Source organism: Acomys russatus, chromosome 10 (assembly GCF_903995435.1).
Source record: "Acomys russatus chromosome 10, mAcoRus1.1, whole genome shotgun sequence".
In the NCBI taxonomy this organism is placed as follows: Eukaryota; Metazoa; Chordata; class Mammalia; order Rodentia; family Muridae; genus Acomys; species Acomys russatus.
In genome coordinates this window covers 49,054,414-49,071,789 of record NC_067146.1, presented here as the reverse complement: position 1 = coordinate 49,071,789, position 17,376 = coordinate 49,054,414, and the positions used below count along the sequence as shown (strand labels likewise).

At 39.6% G+C, this 17,376-nt stretch overlaps 1 protein-coding gene across 5 annotated transcripts in view; it reads right to left on the bottom strand.

The window, feature by feature from the left end:
- Magi2 (membrane associated guanylate kinase, WW and PDZ domain containing 2) overlaps positions 1 to 17,376 on the bottom strand; it is a 1,455,764-nt gene that overhangs the window by 297,092 nt on the left and 1,141,296 nt on the right. For all 5 annotated transcript variants that reach the window (XM_051152089.1, XM_051152090.1, XM_051152091.1 and 2 more), the window contains exon 8: positions 800 to 921. In XM_051152089.1, the coding sequence (XP_051008046.1) occupies positions 800 to 921 (122 nt within the window). The remainder of the gene's footprint in view (positions 1 to 799; positions 922 to 17,376) is intronic.

Below are 17,376 nucleotides of genomic sequence, written 5' to 3'. Positions count from 1 at the left end.
TTTTTTTTATCATGGGGTAGGAAAACTATCAAACAAAGAGGCATTATGATCGACTTTTAATTTTTCTCTCCATTTTTCTATCACATATGTCTTTATTAACATTTTCTTTAAAATGTACTTTATAGCACCCACATTTAACCTACCCTTCTGTGTTTGCCAAAGTGGTGCTTAGCTCCACACGAGACCTTTACATTCACTGCAAAATGCTGCAGGCGTGTGACGGGAACTTCCCTACCGGCAAGTGGGGGCTCTGGACACGGAGGCCGTGCACACGCGTGTGTGCTTAACTGAGCACAACCACAAAAGATGTGAAGAGTGTGCCGCCACTCATCCCACTAGGTGACTCCCAGGTGCACTAAGGTCCACAAGCAGCCCTGGGACATACCCAGCAGATTGTAAGATAAGTCTTTTACGCTGCGGGACCTCTTCTCTGGCCCAGTGCGGGGGAACATGGGTGTGGGCCTAGGTAATGTGGCTGATGAGCTGCCTACTGTCACAAAGAAAAACAAACTTCATTCTCATGCTTGATTTTCAGAGAGTCTCTTGGCAGCTTATAGTCCCACTATCAACCGCCCACCTGGCAACAAGTAAAAGTCCTGTAAGGTACTGCCCGGTGGCCTGATCATAGTCAGTGGTAGCTAGATGCATTAGTTTAAAAATAACGTGAGCGCCCAGCTAAAGCTGTTGGAAGGTTTTTTAGAGAAGTCAAGCCAGGTATTTTTATCAGTCCCCACTACAGGCAAACAGTCCGCCGGGCAATGCTCCCCTCGCAACCCTGCATGCTACCCAGATACCATACCTCGGAAACCTGGGGCCTGCAGGGGCTTTGTTCCAAGTTCTGTGTGGGGCATGTTATGCTGTTGTAGCTTCCTTTTTGCTTCCAGGACAGGGTTTTCAAACTGTGTTCTTCTATTTATGTGGCTGAAAGAGAAAATTTCAAATCAGGATAGCAGTGGGACAGAGTCATTCAGGAGGACATGTGCACGGCCCTATGGAGAGCAGGTGATTAAGGACACCTTGTCTGATTGCAGTCAAATGCCTTACCCAGCATGCACCAGGCTTCTGAGGGGGCCTGCCTGTGCATAACACACAATTCTGTGATAGTTTAGAGCACTCAAAGCCTCTATTAAATGCTGGTATATTTACAATATGCATGAGATAGCCAAAGAAGCCAGACGGCACATGCTTTCTTGCCTACTGTGTTCAATTGGGATGAGTTTGATGCATAAAAATAAATGATCAACAAATGAAACAAACTGAGAATAATTCCAAGTAAAAGTGCATCATCTGAGCTTTGTAAAGTATCAATAGTAACAGAGGTGAGTTCACTGACAATGTAGCATAAACTAAAAGTAAAAATAATATGTGTGTGTGTGTGTGTGTGCATGTGTGTGTGTGTAGAAGATAAACACACATGTGTGTGCACTAGAGAACCCCTTGCAGGTGTGCGGCCTGGTTCTCTTCTTCCAGTATATGTGTTTTGGGGGTCACTTGCAGGCTGATGACCCATCTCACTGACCCATAGTGCACACATTTAATACTCAGACCTGGATTGAAGAGCCAGGATTCAGGAGGAAACTTTTCATAGCAGTGACAGATGACTGTGTAGGATGTTTACTGCAGATCTCCTCTGCACGCTCAGACAGAAACACTCGTAGACATGGGGGGCCTGGAAGCAAATGTAGCCCAGCTAATCCCAGGACGGATAACACTAGGAAAGTATGTATTCCTATAGAACAGGTTGTTTACGGATCAGAGAGATGGAAGCAGCCCTGCCTACGAGTGGTGGCTATTTCAGACGTAGATGCCCTAGGAGAGGGCAGGTTCTTGAATGCCCAGAAAGTATGAATGAGAGAAGAGCTAGAAGAAGAGCTGACAGCTAGCTAACTGCATGCCACCTACTATACTCAAATATTCCCCATAACATATATTATACTCTGATATACTCAAATTTTGCCACAGATAATTTGAAGTATTCTCATTTACAGGTAATGAGATAAGTACACAGACAGGACGAGTGACTTGTTCTAGATAGACCACATGCCAAGTACGAATGAAATTCTAGAATTCAATCATTGTATCTATATCTGCAGTGGCTCTCTTATCTACATGCTTTCTCTTTCCAATATGTGACTTCAAATTGGCAAGTACATATAGTTTAAATGCGTGTTCTCTCTCTCTCTCTCTCTCTCTCTCTCTCTCTCTGTCTCTCTCTCACTCACACACACACACACACACTATCTCCTTTATAATTTTTAAAACTACACATCAAATAAGAAAGAAGATAAAATAAAATCTCAATACTTTAAAAAAATATAAATCAGATAGCTGATTTATATATATATATACACACACACACATGCACACACACTCCATCCTTTATAATTTTTAAAACTACACACCAAATAAGAGAGGAGATAAAATAAAATCTCAATACTTTATATATATATATATATATATATATATATATATATATATATATATATATATATATATATATATCACATAGCTGGTGGACAGAAGGGTTGTGGCAAGAAGGGTGCCAACTGCAGTACATGTAATGATTTCTTTTTGGAGGCACAGAAGACACTCTCTGCCATCAGGGTGCCAGTGTCAAGTAGATCTATATTCTAGCTCCCGGGTAGCCGAGTAACCTTCGGTAACTTGTTAACCCTGAGTCTTGGTAAACTGCTCTCCAACATGGGTGCCGTCATTGTCTCCTTGTGTGGTTGTGAGGCTTACATGTAATAGCCAGTATTAGCACAGCATTTTTTTTTATAGCATTGACATGTTCTTTAATTTGTATCAGCTATTTTTATTGTTTATACCACCTTAACTACCCCTGTCAACATTCTAGTCACCTCCATCATTGTCATCATCGAAGCCTTTGTGTGGGGACCTTAAAATACACTAGGATCTTGCTCCTATGGCCTCATTCTATTTAAAGGAAAAGGTGTAGTTAGTTACAATAATGTTCTTAGTGACTCTTGTTCTCTACTCTACCGGCTTCAATACAACTGTCGGGGAAAACGCTATGTTCCTGAAGGAGCCGCCTCCACTGAAGTACATGATGACACACAACATGGAGCTTTCCAAGCCCCTTTGCTCTGTAAACTCAGATGAAGCCACTGTGTGCCAGCACAGCTGGGGCTGGAGGCTCTTTCTCCTTTCCATCCTCAGGGAATATTCTTAGCAAATTCTTTCAAGTCTTCTTTACATGATATTGTAGCTTTATCTTTGGCTGGTTTGCCACAGGCACCCTTTGCTTTCGACACACCCGAGGAAGTCTAATAGGGAGTGTCCGTTCAAAGTTGTTTTTTTCTAGTGATATTCGATGCTTGACCAGATCATCCATGGTTAAAGTGGCATCTTGGTACAACTTTTAAACTTTCTTTAATCGTCTGCATCTCTCCTGCTGATTGAACCTCCAAGGCCCCGAAGGCTCTTGTGTCAAAAGCTTGGGTGCCCCTCAGCTTGGTGCCATAGAGAGTAATAGAAACCTTCAAAAGGTAGGGAATGAGAGGCCCTAGATCACTGGGGGTACACCCTCACAAGGAAGTGTGGAACACTGGTGACTTTCTTTTAGTTCCTGCCTATGAGGATAACCGGCCTCCTCTGCCTCTCTCACTGTGAGCTACCATGTCCCCACAGGGTCAACACAACACAGTTGGTTGCGGAAGGAAGAACCTGAAACTTAGGAAAAACAAACCTTTCTCTTGTAAGTCACAGATGTTTCATTATAAAATGGCCAGCTGATTGAACACGGCCATCATCTATACAATGGGGACATTAATATGTACTTCATGGGGCTGTTGTCAGGATAAGAGAAATGTTTACCAAGAGTAGACAGTTGGGAAGAACCCTACGGCTGTGCAGTGTCATCTTGTGTTTTTGGAATAGCTGTCATTTGTTACAGTTAATATTATTTGTGGTGCCATTGGTAGCATTAAATGCTCTGCCTGTGCCCACAGCCTTTTCCTAAACCTCTCACAGAGGCATTTCTAACCAACATTATGCTTCTTTCCATGGATGTTTATTTAAGTTCAAATAGATCCTTTTATTACATCCCTCAGCAAGAGGATTTGAGCAATTTTTAAAGAACAACAAGTAAACAAAATCAGGGTAAAATTATTTGAATCTAGGGGCAAGATAAACAGACAAACCTGATAACTCACGGTTCTATTTGTTTAGTAGAGTTGCATTGTAAATTGGCTTTGGGCTTTCAAACTGCTTACTTAATGAGAGAGAGGAAATTGCCACTCCCTTTAGAATATTTAAGATAAACGCACGTTTAGAAGGATGGGGATTATATCCTTAAGAATTCCTGTGATGAAGTGTTCTGGGCATTTCTCTTCAAGTCTTTGGTGACGAGGTTTCTGTGGTGCAGCATGGAAGGACCCTAAGTGGTAATTTTACAACAGTGAGTTCCATGGTTCTACCAACCTTGTTTTGATGCTTTGATGATGGGGACGGTCATGCTTCTGTCCTTTTCTACCTTGTGAAACTCTATGTACAAGGCCTATGTGACATTTATTTTTGTGTGTTGTGTAAACAATAGAGTGAAACTGTTTAACTATTTGTTAAATAACTACACGATGAGGATGTTAACTGTTTTCAAATGGATGCAAGGGACTTACAAAAAAGCAGGACATATCTTTGAAGTCACCTGAAGTACTGACTTTTTCATAGCCCACCTATTCCATTTCTGTGTTTCTAGGTTATTGTTTATCACACATGCCTAATTTTATCCTTACCAGAATCATCTTGACTTTAAGAGACATTACTTTTTATCATCTTCACTTTAGTGGACAATTAAGAATTGGATCTTTGAGTCAACATGGAAGAGGGAATAGTGAGATTCAAGTGGCATTTGTAGACACATAAAATATTTCATCATGGCTTAGGTAGTGGCACTGACTACTCTAAGTCATGTGGTAGCCAGTGCCTAGAAAAGATCCGCTGAGTAAATGAAACTGATTGATAGAGCCTAATGTTTTCTAGTTTCACTCACCCATCGAACACATATTGTGTCAGTTGAACTGGATATGAAGTGTGGGGCTGGTCGATGTGATACAACTATAATTCAGCTGGGTAAATATTCATGGAATCCTCCAGGCCAGAGAGTCTTTCTAGACATTTAAATGAAATGGAGAAAATCACCACATTTTGGTGGGAAAATGGAGCTGCTAACTAGGAGAGCGACTTTGTATCATAATGTGTCATGGATGAAAACCACATCAGGGATGAGACCTGGAGCTCCAGGGAGACAGCCGCTCTCCCTCCAGTTCATAAACACTCATTGAGCTTCTGCTTTTCAGCCTAAAATAGTCCCCTTCTCTGCAAGCATGCCCTTTTAAGGACCACCGACTGCCCTTAGAGAGTATGAATTTCTGGAAGGTTAGACTTCCCATGGCTTTCTCTGACACCCCTCCCATTTGAGTTTCCGACTTCTGTGACATTATCTTCTTCCACTTGAGTCCCAAGATGCTCCTCTACTGGTAGCAAACACAGACACTGCACCTCTTTGTCTACACATTATCCACGTTTATGTAAGTGTTTTCATGCAATTAGGTTTGGATAAAAAGAATAAAAACTATTTCAAAATTGAGAAACATTACATCACACTTAGAAAGCTAAGAGAGAACAGTAGCCCCATAGGGGTCTTCTAGGGCTAGTACTCTTTCAAGAAGGCAGGACAGTATAATTAAGAGTGTTCTCTTGGGGCTGGAGAGATGAGTCAATTGGCTAAGAGAAGTTGCTGCTTGTACAGAGGACCCTGTCAAGTCTCTAGCACCCACATTGGGTGGCTCACAGCCACTTACAACTTATGCCCAGGGGATCTGACACCCTCTTTTGGCTTCCTTAGGTACCTGTATACATAAACAGACAGAGACAGAGACAGAGACAGAGACAGACAGACAGACAGACAGACAGACACACACACACACACACACACACACACACACACACACACAATCTTAAAAAACGACAATGAAAGGAGAGTTGGGTCTCTGCAGTCAGGTTGCTCAAATTCCCTAACAAGCTCTGTCACATTCATGGTGTGTGATCTTAGGGACATCATTTATACTCTTTGTGTTTCGGAATTTTTCATATATAAACCTGGCATTGAAATAATGCAAACCTTTAGAATTTCTGCACATATTAAACGGGCTAAAAATGAACAAACCGCTGCAGAGCTGTGCCCACATATAAGGACTTTCAAAATGCCAGCTGGCATAATTCATCAGATATTGATCTTTTAAATCTCTTCGCTAGACACCAAGGTAGGGGTTGTAGGCAGGGGCAACAATCAAAGATGTGATCTGACAAGGGACTAAAAACAGGAAAACAATGAATTGTGCAATAGAGCTTATATGTAATAAACCAATGTATTATAGTGATTTAAAAAGCTAAACTTCAAAAGCACAAGATTAAAACTTAATGTTTTAAGTATGAGTTATTTTCAAACATGAGCTTTGGATGAATAAAAATTAACCTATTTTACTTTGAACTTTTAAACAAAGTAATTGAATACCACCTTTTAAATGATTTCTTCCCAATCCTACATGTAAGTGATATTTTTATTTCTGTAAATGTCCATTCATTATTTCCTAACTTACTTGGGGAATGCAAGTATGCATTGTGAAAATAAGTAGAAAGTTCGAATCACAAAAGGGCCACTTTAAGACTATGCTGTCCACTGGGGATTAGAACCATTATAAGAAAGGTATCCCTGTATTAACACTGAACCTAAGAGCTGAGTCTATCTGGTATTCCAGCCATCTGAGGCTCCGGAATATACCATCATGGGAATGCCTTTTCTTTTCTCTGCTGGTTGTCACATTAGGTCATTAGTAAATGTGTATTCTATACACTGGGGAGACTCATCATGAAGCCACTACCATTCACCAACTACATGGAAAAAAGCATGGCCACATGTAGCCTCAATCGTGCCATGAAGCTTCTAGGACCTCTAAGATATATAAGTACAATTGAAAGCAATTAGGGTCAAAAGGCATAATTTTCTCAAGAAGTACCAATTAAGATGAGTCAAGATGATGTAAGTGACTTAAGTAGACCTATAACTCCTAGTGATATACAAGCAGTCATTAAAAGTCTCCCAACAACAGCAACAACAATAAAAACCTAGGGCCAGATGGTTTTATTTCACAATTTTACCAGATTTTCAAAGAACTAATGCCAATACCCCTCAAATTATTCCACAAATTAGAAACAGAAGAAACATTGCCCAATTCATTTTCTGAGGCCACAGTTACCCTGATACCCAAACCACGTAAAGACTCAACAAGGAAAGAGAATTACAGATCAATTTCCCTTATCAACATAAATGTAAAAGTACTGAATAAAATACTTGTAAAGTGAATTGTGGAGGAATGTCTTGAGTGAATGTAGTAACTGTCAATAAAGCGCTGTGTAGCCAATCAGCTGGGCAGAAGGATAGGAAGTGGAAGGCGGGACTTCCTGGAGAGGGAGAGGAGCTGGGAGAGAGAAAGGTTGACAGTCGACGGGAGATGGAGGAAAGAAGCCTCTGAGGATCAGATTGGCAAGTGATTGAGATATATATATGTTATGAGGTTTAGAGTAGTTTATTTTAGTTTACAAGTAGATTAGTGTCAGTTTCAATTCTGCCCAGCATAGTGCTTGCAGCTTTAAAGTACATTTCAGTCTCTGTGTCAGTTATTGGCTTCCTAGGCCAAACAGACACATTTAATTTTAACAGTGAATCTAAGAATACATCAAGAAGATCATTCACCATGATCAAGTAGGCTCCATCCCAGAGATGTAGGGATAGTTTAAATACACAAAAATAAGTAAATGTAATCCACCATATAAATGAAAGAAAAAAAAAACCCATATGATCATCTCATTAGATACATTAAAGGCCTTTGACAAAGTCCAATAGCTCTTTCATGATAAAAGTCCATGAGAGATAGGGATACAAGGAACATTCCTAAACATAATAAAGGAATTTAAAGCAAGCTGATAGCCAACATTAAATTAAGTAGTGAAACTCAAAGCAGTTCTATCAAAATCAGGAGCAAGACAAGGTTACCCACTCTCTCCACCCATCCAATATAGTACTTGAAGTTCTACCTAGAGCAAAAAGACAACTGAAGGAGATCAAGGAAATCATGGCATCATTAATCATGGATGATATGAGAATAGACACAAATGACCCCAAAAATTTTATCAGTGATCTCCTACAGCTGATAAACACATTTAGCAAAGTGGCTGGATACAAAATTTTCTCAAACAAATGACAAAAACCTCAAAAAATTAGGTTTGACAAATGACAAATGGGCTGAGAAACAAATCAGAGAAAAACCATCTTTCACAATAGCCTCAAATAATATAAAATAACTTGAGGCAACCTTAAGAAGTGAAAGATGTACATTGCAAAAACTTCAAGTGTTTGAAGAAAGAAATTGAAGAAGAATCAGAAGATGGAAAGATCTCCCATGCTCATGGATCAGTAGGATCATCCTACCAAAAGCAATCTAAAGACTCAGTGCTATCCCCATTAAAATCCTAACACAATTCTTTACAGACCTTGAAAAAACAATATTCAACTTCATATGGACAAACAAAAAACCCAAAATAGCTAAAACAATCCTGATCAAAACAAATAAAAACAAAAGCAAACAAACAACCCCCCAAAACAAAACATCAAAAAGAGCTAGCCTTATCACCATCCCTTATTTTGTTGAACTACAGTGTTATAGTAATAAAAACTACATAGTATTGACATAAATAACAGGCATGTTCATAAATGAAATTGAATTGAAGACCAGAACATAAGTTTACACATCTATCGATAACTTAGTTTTGGTAAAGAAGCCAAAAAGATACAATGGGAAAATAAAGTATTTGGTTTGGTTCAACTTGGATGTTTACATGTAAAAGAATGGAAGTAGATCCATATTTATGAGTCTGCACAAAACTCAAGTCCAAGTAGATCAAAGACCTCGACATAAACCAAGATACACTGAACCTGATAAAAACCTAACTGGGGACTAGCCTTGAATGCGTTGGCACAGAAGACATGTTCCTGGGCAGAACACCAACAGCACAGAAACTTAAGATCAACAATTAATAAAAGGGACCTTATGAAACTGAAAATGTTCTGTAAGGCTCAAGACATCATCAACAGGACAAAATGGAGGAAACCAGGAAAACATTCTGCACCAACTAAGCAGGCAACATGTGGGCTCACAGAGACAAAAGCAGCAAGCATAAGGTATGCAAGGGTATGTACCCGGTCCTCTGCATATACATTGTAGCTGTTAGCTTGGTGTTTCTGTGGGACTCTCAACTGTGGGAGTGGGTGTGTCTCTGACTCTTAGGACTCTGTTCCTCCTGTTGTTTTGCCTTGCCCAGGCTTGTTGTAAGGGGTTTTGACTTGTCTTACTGTATTTTGTTTGTCAAGTATGTATGCCTGTTTTCTCTTAGAGGCCTGCTTATTTTCTGAAGAGAGACAGATGGGAGTGGATCAGGGAAGAGACAAAATATATATGTATGTGTGTGTGGTCATAGTGGGGGAATGGGAGGAATGGAGAAAAGGGGAAACTATAGGAGGAAGAAACTATTGTATGAGAGAATAATTTAATTTCAATAAAAAAAAAGAGCCTGTAAGCATGCACCAAAAATGTTTCCTATCCAGCCTTTCTCACTATCACAAAGCATCCAAATGCTGAGTGCAGGAGCTAGTCATTTTTTCAAAGATGATTTGAACCTTTTGTTTCTATATTAAAAGTACTAAGTTAAAAACTTGGAGGCAGACTGGAGTTTATCCTAAGCAAAACTAACACTGCACTATGTCAAGATGGTATGCAATAGAAACAAAACTAACGACCTCTTTTCTACTGGTGCCTGCCAACCCTGACTAAATGGTCAAATCTCTAGTGGAAGAGACAAACGCATTGGCTAACCATCCTTTATGTAGAACATAAGGACTTTCCCTAGATGTCAGATTTTCAATTTAAAAATACAAACAATCTTGGGTGAAATGAATTGAGTTTGTTATTTTACTATTGGCCATACAAAAAAAAAAAAAAAAAAACAAACAAAAAAAAAAAACTGTGAGCTACAATATACTTTATGTTGAAATGGAACGTAGTTCCTCCATAAATTATGTGAGTTGTTAAAAATTAAACTAAGGGTTTAACTTAAGTAAACTGAACTCTAAAAGATATACAGCTGTCATCAAAAACCATGAATATAGGAACGCTTTGGGGACGGGCTCCTAGGAGAACCAATCAGATGGCTCAGGATACTAGGAAATCACAAAGGCAACATCACCAACATCTGGATTATCCAGGAAGCAGAAAGCGAGGGAAAGAATGCCGGTGGGTAGATAATACTATGGCAGAATTTGGAGGCGATAATTACAGTTTCATATAAAACTCAAACTTCCCAGGTTCTCACATCCAATATTCATCATACATATAATCTTTCTTGACCGCTGAGTCTTTGTAACTATATAAGACCGGGGGAAATCAATCATATAGCTCTTACTTTTATAAGGTAGAATGGGATACAGGAGGGACTAGAAACAAAAGTAAAAAAAAAAAAACAAAAAACAAAAAACTTTTGATGAGTTTAAAAGAGAAAATGTTGTTTCCTAGATACCTTGAATCCGTACAGAGTAGTTCAGTCACTTTGGCATTAATATGTGATGACAAGGTCTAGGTGTGGGAAAGAAGGTGCAATTCCAAGACACTGAGAAAAGGGGGCGGGTGGTGGTGAGCAATAACAATGACTAGGAAGAATAAAGATGCAGCAGCATCAAAGACAGAGGATGGTGACAATAATTGCATCACTTGTTTTTTTTTTTTTTTTTTAACAGATTGCATATTGGGCCAACTGTCATTGTAGAATTTACATAATTAACACTCCATGTGCTTTACCAGGAGATCAAAGCCTTGCAGACTGAGGATGGTTTCAGGTAAGAGTAATAGGGAATCTGCTCCCAAACAATTTGCTTGCTCTTTTTCAAACTATAAATGTATACCCCTGCATTGGGCTGCTCTTGTAGTTTCCATCCTGAAGCTCTTAGAAGCATGAAAAGGGGATCAGAAGAATATGATCTCATTTTTCAAGCTACTTCATTCCTGCTCAGATTTAAACTTGCTTCTTAGATGCTTCGAGTGGTTTAAATGAGAAAACAGAGAAAGAAAGAGGGTGTCCCAGATCCTTGGGCTCTGTGAGCTATATGCCTTTAGCTTACCTCTTCTTCAAAATGGGTAAATATTTTTTGGCATATCTCCCAGTTAATGCAGGAAATCAGTCAAGTTCTGCATAGCACCAAAATTCAAGAACATTGCCTCAATGGTTCTGATACAAGTGTGTATTTACTTTTTAAGCAAATTATACACAGATGTGCAGGCTGACTGTATCTGATAATACTTCTACAAGGTGAATGTTATTTCAGTTTTCATTATGACACTGGAAATTTCAATTACACTGTAAATTATCTGCAGATATTCTGAAAACACAAGTGTAAAATCATGGAATATTATTTTGCTATATTTAATAATATCTGGAGAACTCGGGAGTTATATACATAGAAATGGTGAGTGACTATGTTTCAGTAGAAAATACAGGTATGTGTATATGTTTTATTGGTTGAAAAGCCAGAAGTGAAATAGCAACAAGATAAGCAAGGGCATCTGGTTTCAAGAAACATGGTTTCAAACCAGAACATTTTCTTCCAAAGGTTGCCTTGTAGTTTTTTCAAGGTTGGCATGACACCGACTCTGTCTTTTTACGGACTTCTTGAGTTGAGTATGGATCATATCTTTGAGCTATCACTTAAGAACAAGACCATGGGAGTTTGTGAAGGAAAATGGGATGGTCAACAAAATTAAAGCATGCAACGCTCATTTCAAGCTTTGCAAAGGATACCCTAGAGTTGTAGGTGACATATTTCCGATGTTTAGTAACAAAGCTATGAGATTATCACCCAGTAAGGAGGTGTGTGAGGGCTTTGGAGACCTGTCCCTCTGCCACTCACATGGTGAGCAATTTATAATACTGGTCTTTTCACTGCACGTCTGCTAGATTCACTAGTGGACCCCATGTTCTGAGGAGTGACAGGGATGAGGGACATTTGCCACTGGCATTCTCTATCTCATGGATGTCTCTGCTTTACCTCTGACATCTCTTAGGAGGCAGAGCTGCCATGTTCTCATTTCTAAAATTCATATATATATGCCCAAAACAGGAGAGATGACTGTTTGTTGGGACTTGGTTTTGGCTGTTCATCCCTGCACTTCAAGAGGCTCCTAAAGAGAACTGCTACAGGGAAAGCTTCAGGTTTTGTTTTTGTTTTTGTTTTTTTTTACTTCAGCTGAGGCTTGAGGTTCCAGCTGCTGTTCCCAGTTCCAGCAGCAACTTTGCAACTTTGGTGGAATTGCTGGTCTGCTGAAATCCTGCTGACTATGCCAGGAGGGTCATTCCTCGGAACTGATATCCTTAAGATTTCATTATAGTGTTCTTTAATCTCCTTTTCCAATGGTTTGGGTTAGTCGGGTTGTAAGGGAGGTAGGCTTGTTTAATAAGTTCATAATAAAATATAATTGATAAGAAAAAAATGTGGTTGCAAATGAGTGACAGTGGGAGCAATCTCACCATCCGTTACCTGCTGAGCCCTCTTAAAAAAAAATTTTGTGAGCCAACAAGAGCAGGGGCTAAAGTGTTACTTGAAGGGTATGCTATGTCAACATGTACAGGAAGCAGTGCACTTGCTCTCTTTCAGAAGGTCCCTCATGCTCCCCAACTCCAAGCGCCTCATCACAGGACCATTTTGAGAGGCAAATTAGACAAAACAGTGAACATGTTTAAAGATAAAGCATTGTGTATGTTTAAGCTAATTTAATATTTGGATTATTTAAGGTCTGGGAGTCATGAATAAAATATGAACAGTAAAGTTTCTTAATCCCTATCTCAAACTGCAGTTCTGTCACCTGCTAGGTCGATGGCTTGGATTCTTTAAGTTTTAGTTTCTCTGTAAAACAGAAATAATAGCATCTGTCATAAAGCATTATGATGATGGTCAAATTGGTTTTGTAAAGTACCTAATGCTCACAGGGCGTGGTGACACATGCTTGTAATTCTAGTACTTTGAAGGCAGGGGCATCATGAACTTAAGAAACTGAAGGCTGGCCAGCCATCACCACCACCACCACCAGCACCACCATCACCACCACCACCACCTGTTAAGCTATTTTTTAAGGTCGACCAATGTTAAGCCAGGAGGACCTTCTTGGAGATTATATATGAAGTCAATGTACTGAACTAAATTCCTGGCACTACTGCAGAAAACAAGAAGGGCAGTCTCTCTTACCATCTTAACGGTTTTAAAATATGTTCATTGTAAAAGAAGAGATACAGGGTACTTTGTCAACCTCTACAAATGACTGCTTAATGGAGAATTGAACTAAGGCATTTGCGTTATCATCATAAGCCCAGCAGGTGATGCTTAGTATTTGAAAATTTGTGGTAGTGGGTAACGAGTGCAGGACCTCACAGATGCTAGGCAAATGCCATACCACTCAACTACACCCCCAGCTCTCCTTTCCTAGCTTTTTCTTTGAGACATGATGTCACTAAGTGTCCCAGCCTGGCTTCAAGTTCACTCTGATGCTCGGATGTTCAGATATGCCCTCAAATTTACCATCCTTCAGCCTCAGCCTCCTGAGAAGCTGGGAGAAGATGATGAGATTTTCTAGATTAATTTTATGTGAAAATCACTACACTACATGTTTATTCCAGCAAATGATGCTTCTTTTACCTTGGGATATACAGTCTCAGCCACAAAAACACAATTGTGTTCTTGACAGTTCTAAAGCTCATTTTCTTTAGGTTGAAATTAAACATGAAATTTTATTTTAAAACTTGATGATTCATTCTTTTTTTTATTACTATACTAAGAGTTCCTTCTATCCTAACACAATTTCAACTAAAGATGAAGATATCTGTTAATCTGTAGTAAAAAGTCGTGCTTAACAATGTTGATTTATTCTTAAAAAATAGAAAGACATTCCCCCTCTAATATAGTCATGTATGACAGTGTATAAGAATATTATTCTAGGGACTGGGGAGTTGTCTACACACTTAAGAGCACTAGGTGCTCTTGCAGAGGACCAGAATTAGGTTTCCAGCATCCACACAGCACCTCCTAATGGTCTGTAATCTTAGTTCTAGGGGATCTGTCTCCCTCTTCTGGAATTCCTGGGTTTTTCATGAATGTGGTATAGAAACATACATGAAGGCTGAACATTTATACACATAAAATAAAACAATAAATCTTAAAAGTATTGCTCTCACTATGAATCTTTGTCTATAAACATATCTTTTATTGCTCTTCTTTTTAAATGACAAACTTAATATCAGTCTTATGTCTCCATATATCGAGTACATTTCTGTTTTTTCTGTAGTCTATAGAAACAGTTCACTATTTAGGGAAGCGTTCATTCCATAGCAGTATCCTTAAACTTGTTAATATAAAATACTGGTGATATATGTTGCCATATAACCAAACAAAAGTAGAACTTGAATGCAAATACTTAAAAAATTAAGTATGCTTTGATCTACAAATATTATGAGAAATTAATGAGGCTTAATACAGGAAAAGGCCAAGTTTATTCATGCTAACACATGGTACAGTACATGTTGGTTGAATTTCAGGAGACCTTAGCAGTTAACAGACCTAGACCAATCACACAACAGGCCAAGCATCTGGAAGCTAAGTAAAGCTTTGTGCCATCTTTGTATTAAAAAATCATGCACAGGGCTTTAAGCTATTATTATCATCATACCCCATGACATAAAAAAAGGGATTTTGAAAAAAATCTCTGTGGCAGTTTGAACAGGTATGGCCCCCATAAACTCATGTGTTTATACGTTTGGCCCATAGGGAGTGGCACCATGTCTGTCTTGATGCTGCCATGTTTTCCACCATGATGGTAATGGACTAAACCTCTGAAACTGTAAGCCAGCCCCAATGAAATGTTTTTCTTTTTTTTGGTTTTTCGAGACAAGGTTTCTCTGTGTAGCCTTGGCCATCCTGGACTCACTTTGTAGACCAGGCTGGCCTCGAACTCATAGCAATCCGCCTGCCTCTGCCTCCTGAGTGCTGGAATTAAAGGCGTGCGCCACCACGCCCGGCTGAAATGTTTTTCTTTATCAGAGTTGCCTTGCTCATGGTGTCTTTTCACAGCAATAAGGCCCTAACTAAGACAATCTCCAAACTAATAAAGATATGAATTACGGTTTTCACGCGAGGTAGTGTGGTATTATAATCTGCCTTGCTGGGTGGCCATCACCTGTTTTATTCAACTATAGAGCATCTTAGAAATGGCATCAATTCCTGATTCTTCACATTGCTCAGCATCTCTCAGACCTCTGGTAATAATGGCATCCCTCCAAGTTGAAAGTGATCCCTCTTCCATATCTATGAAAGACAAAGAGCACCAAATGCCTGAAAACTACTTTAATTCCAGAAAGACTTCCTTTCCAGCACAGTGGTGTTCTTTCAGTATGCAAATCTTTAGCACTACACAATCCTGGGGGAACGTCAGGATAATTTTGACTCTGTTCAATTTTCATTTCATGTGTTAACTTTAGAACTGATCCTTAGACCAGGAAATGACTCTGAAGTCTGTCATGACGCACTGCTTGGCAAGAGATAATCTGGAGCTCATGCATGGAATGCAGAACTCACTTTATCTGGAGAGAATTTGTATTTGTAAGGTAGAAGAGCAATTTCACAAATAACAGAACAATGACCTACTTACTACATTGCATTGGCAAGAAGCAAGCAGAGTGATCCAAAGAGAGATGCTAGCATTGTGCTCTGTGTTAACTTCACAGTCAGCTATGTGGAATATGGGTCCCTCCTGGTGCAGAAAGGACAGCACTACCCACAGTCCTTTAACTCCTCTCTGCGCAGAAGTGCGACTTGCATTACAGCTCGCACCCAGCTGGAAAAGTTGTCTGCAGTGTCCATGAACAGCAGCCTCCAGGTCTTGACTCTCCTCCCTGCCTTCCTTCAGAAGGGCAAGGTCATGTTCTCATGGTCTTAGGGGGAAATAGAATAGGAGGGTTCACGCTGGATGCAACACAGTATGTTCTCTCTCTCTCTCTGTCTCTGTCTCTGTGTCTCTCTCTGTCTCTGTCTGTCTGTCTGTCTGTCTGTCTGTCTGTCTCTGTAGTATTCCTGCCCTTCTTCTCTGGCCTGATGAGACTCAAGCTCTCTGTACTTCATATAGCTGCCTCTGCAGGAAGTTTTCCCTGCCCTGTTGCCACCCAGGGTCACTGTATCACTACTAGGATATTTGCCCGTATTTACCTTCTCCAAAAGTACCTAAATGAGGGCTTCATTTAATTTAATAGAAAAATGCTTAAAGATAAGCCAACAACATACTCATCTTTGCCAAGTGACTGTGTGGTGCTCAAACCCAAATGACACAACTCCTAAACTTGAGGCTCAGGAAAAAATCACAGAAGACAGAGCAGAAAAGCTGTAAGAGCCGGACCAGGATCCCTGCTGAGAGATACTGCCTCCTGGACATGAGAGGAAAGCTGCAAGCATGAAACATCAACAATATGGCTGTCTGCACAAGACCTATGTGACAATCTCATTAGTTGACATGCCAGCCTTGATGGGGAAGTTTTCACAGGGCTCCATTCCTGGATAAAGAGCTACAGCTGCAAATGGCTGCTGAAAGGGAAAATCAGTTTTCTCCAGGGATGACCACCCTGATGGCCTAGCCAATCCCTAGTGGCCAGCTGTCTCTGCAGGCACATAGGAACAGTACTAAATAGACTTAGTAGGTATTTCTGTATTATGTGCTTTATACAATAATACTAGATATTATATATTGTTGCACGTATGTGACAATAATCATTTTTAAAAGGGGCATGAACATGAGGGGAGTGAAAGGACATAGGAGGAGTTGGAGGGGCAAGGTTGGTGTGGAAATGATGGAAATAAATGTATGTATGAATTCTAAAAAAGAAAAGAAAAACTTAAATAAAAATATTCTCAAATAAAAGAGTTATTCCAGAATAATAATATTTTCTTATCTCTTGCTATTGCCTCGACATCTATTAAAATCATGGAAGTTATTTGTGAGAAAATGCCCTTTGTATACTTCACTAAGTTATTATGGTCTCTCATCTCTCAGAAGGCATGAGTCCTTGTCTTCCTCATGCTCAAAGAGCGGCCACACAAAACTATAAAATTCGTTTGGGTCAAGCAGGGAGAGAAAAAGATAGTCGTTCGTGTAGAAGGAAAGAGGCTGATTGTAGAATGTGTGCGCTCCCGAGCTTTCATGTAGATACCTACAGAAA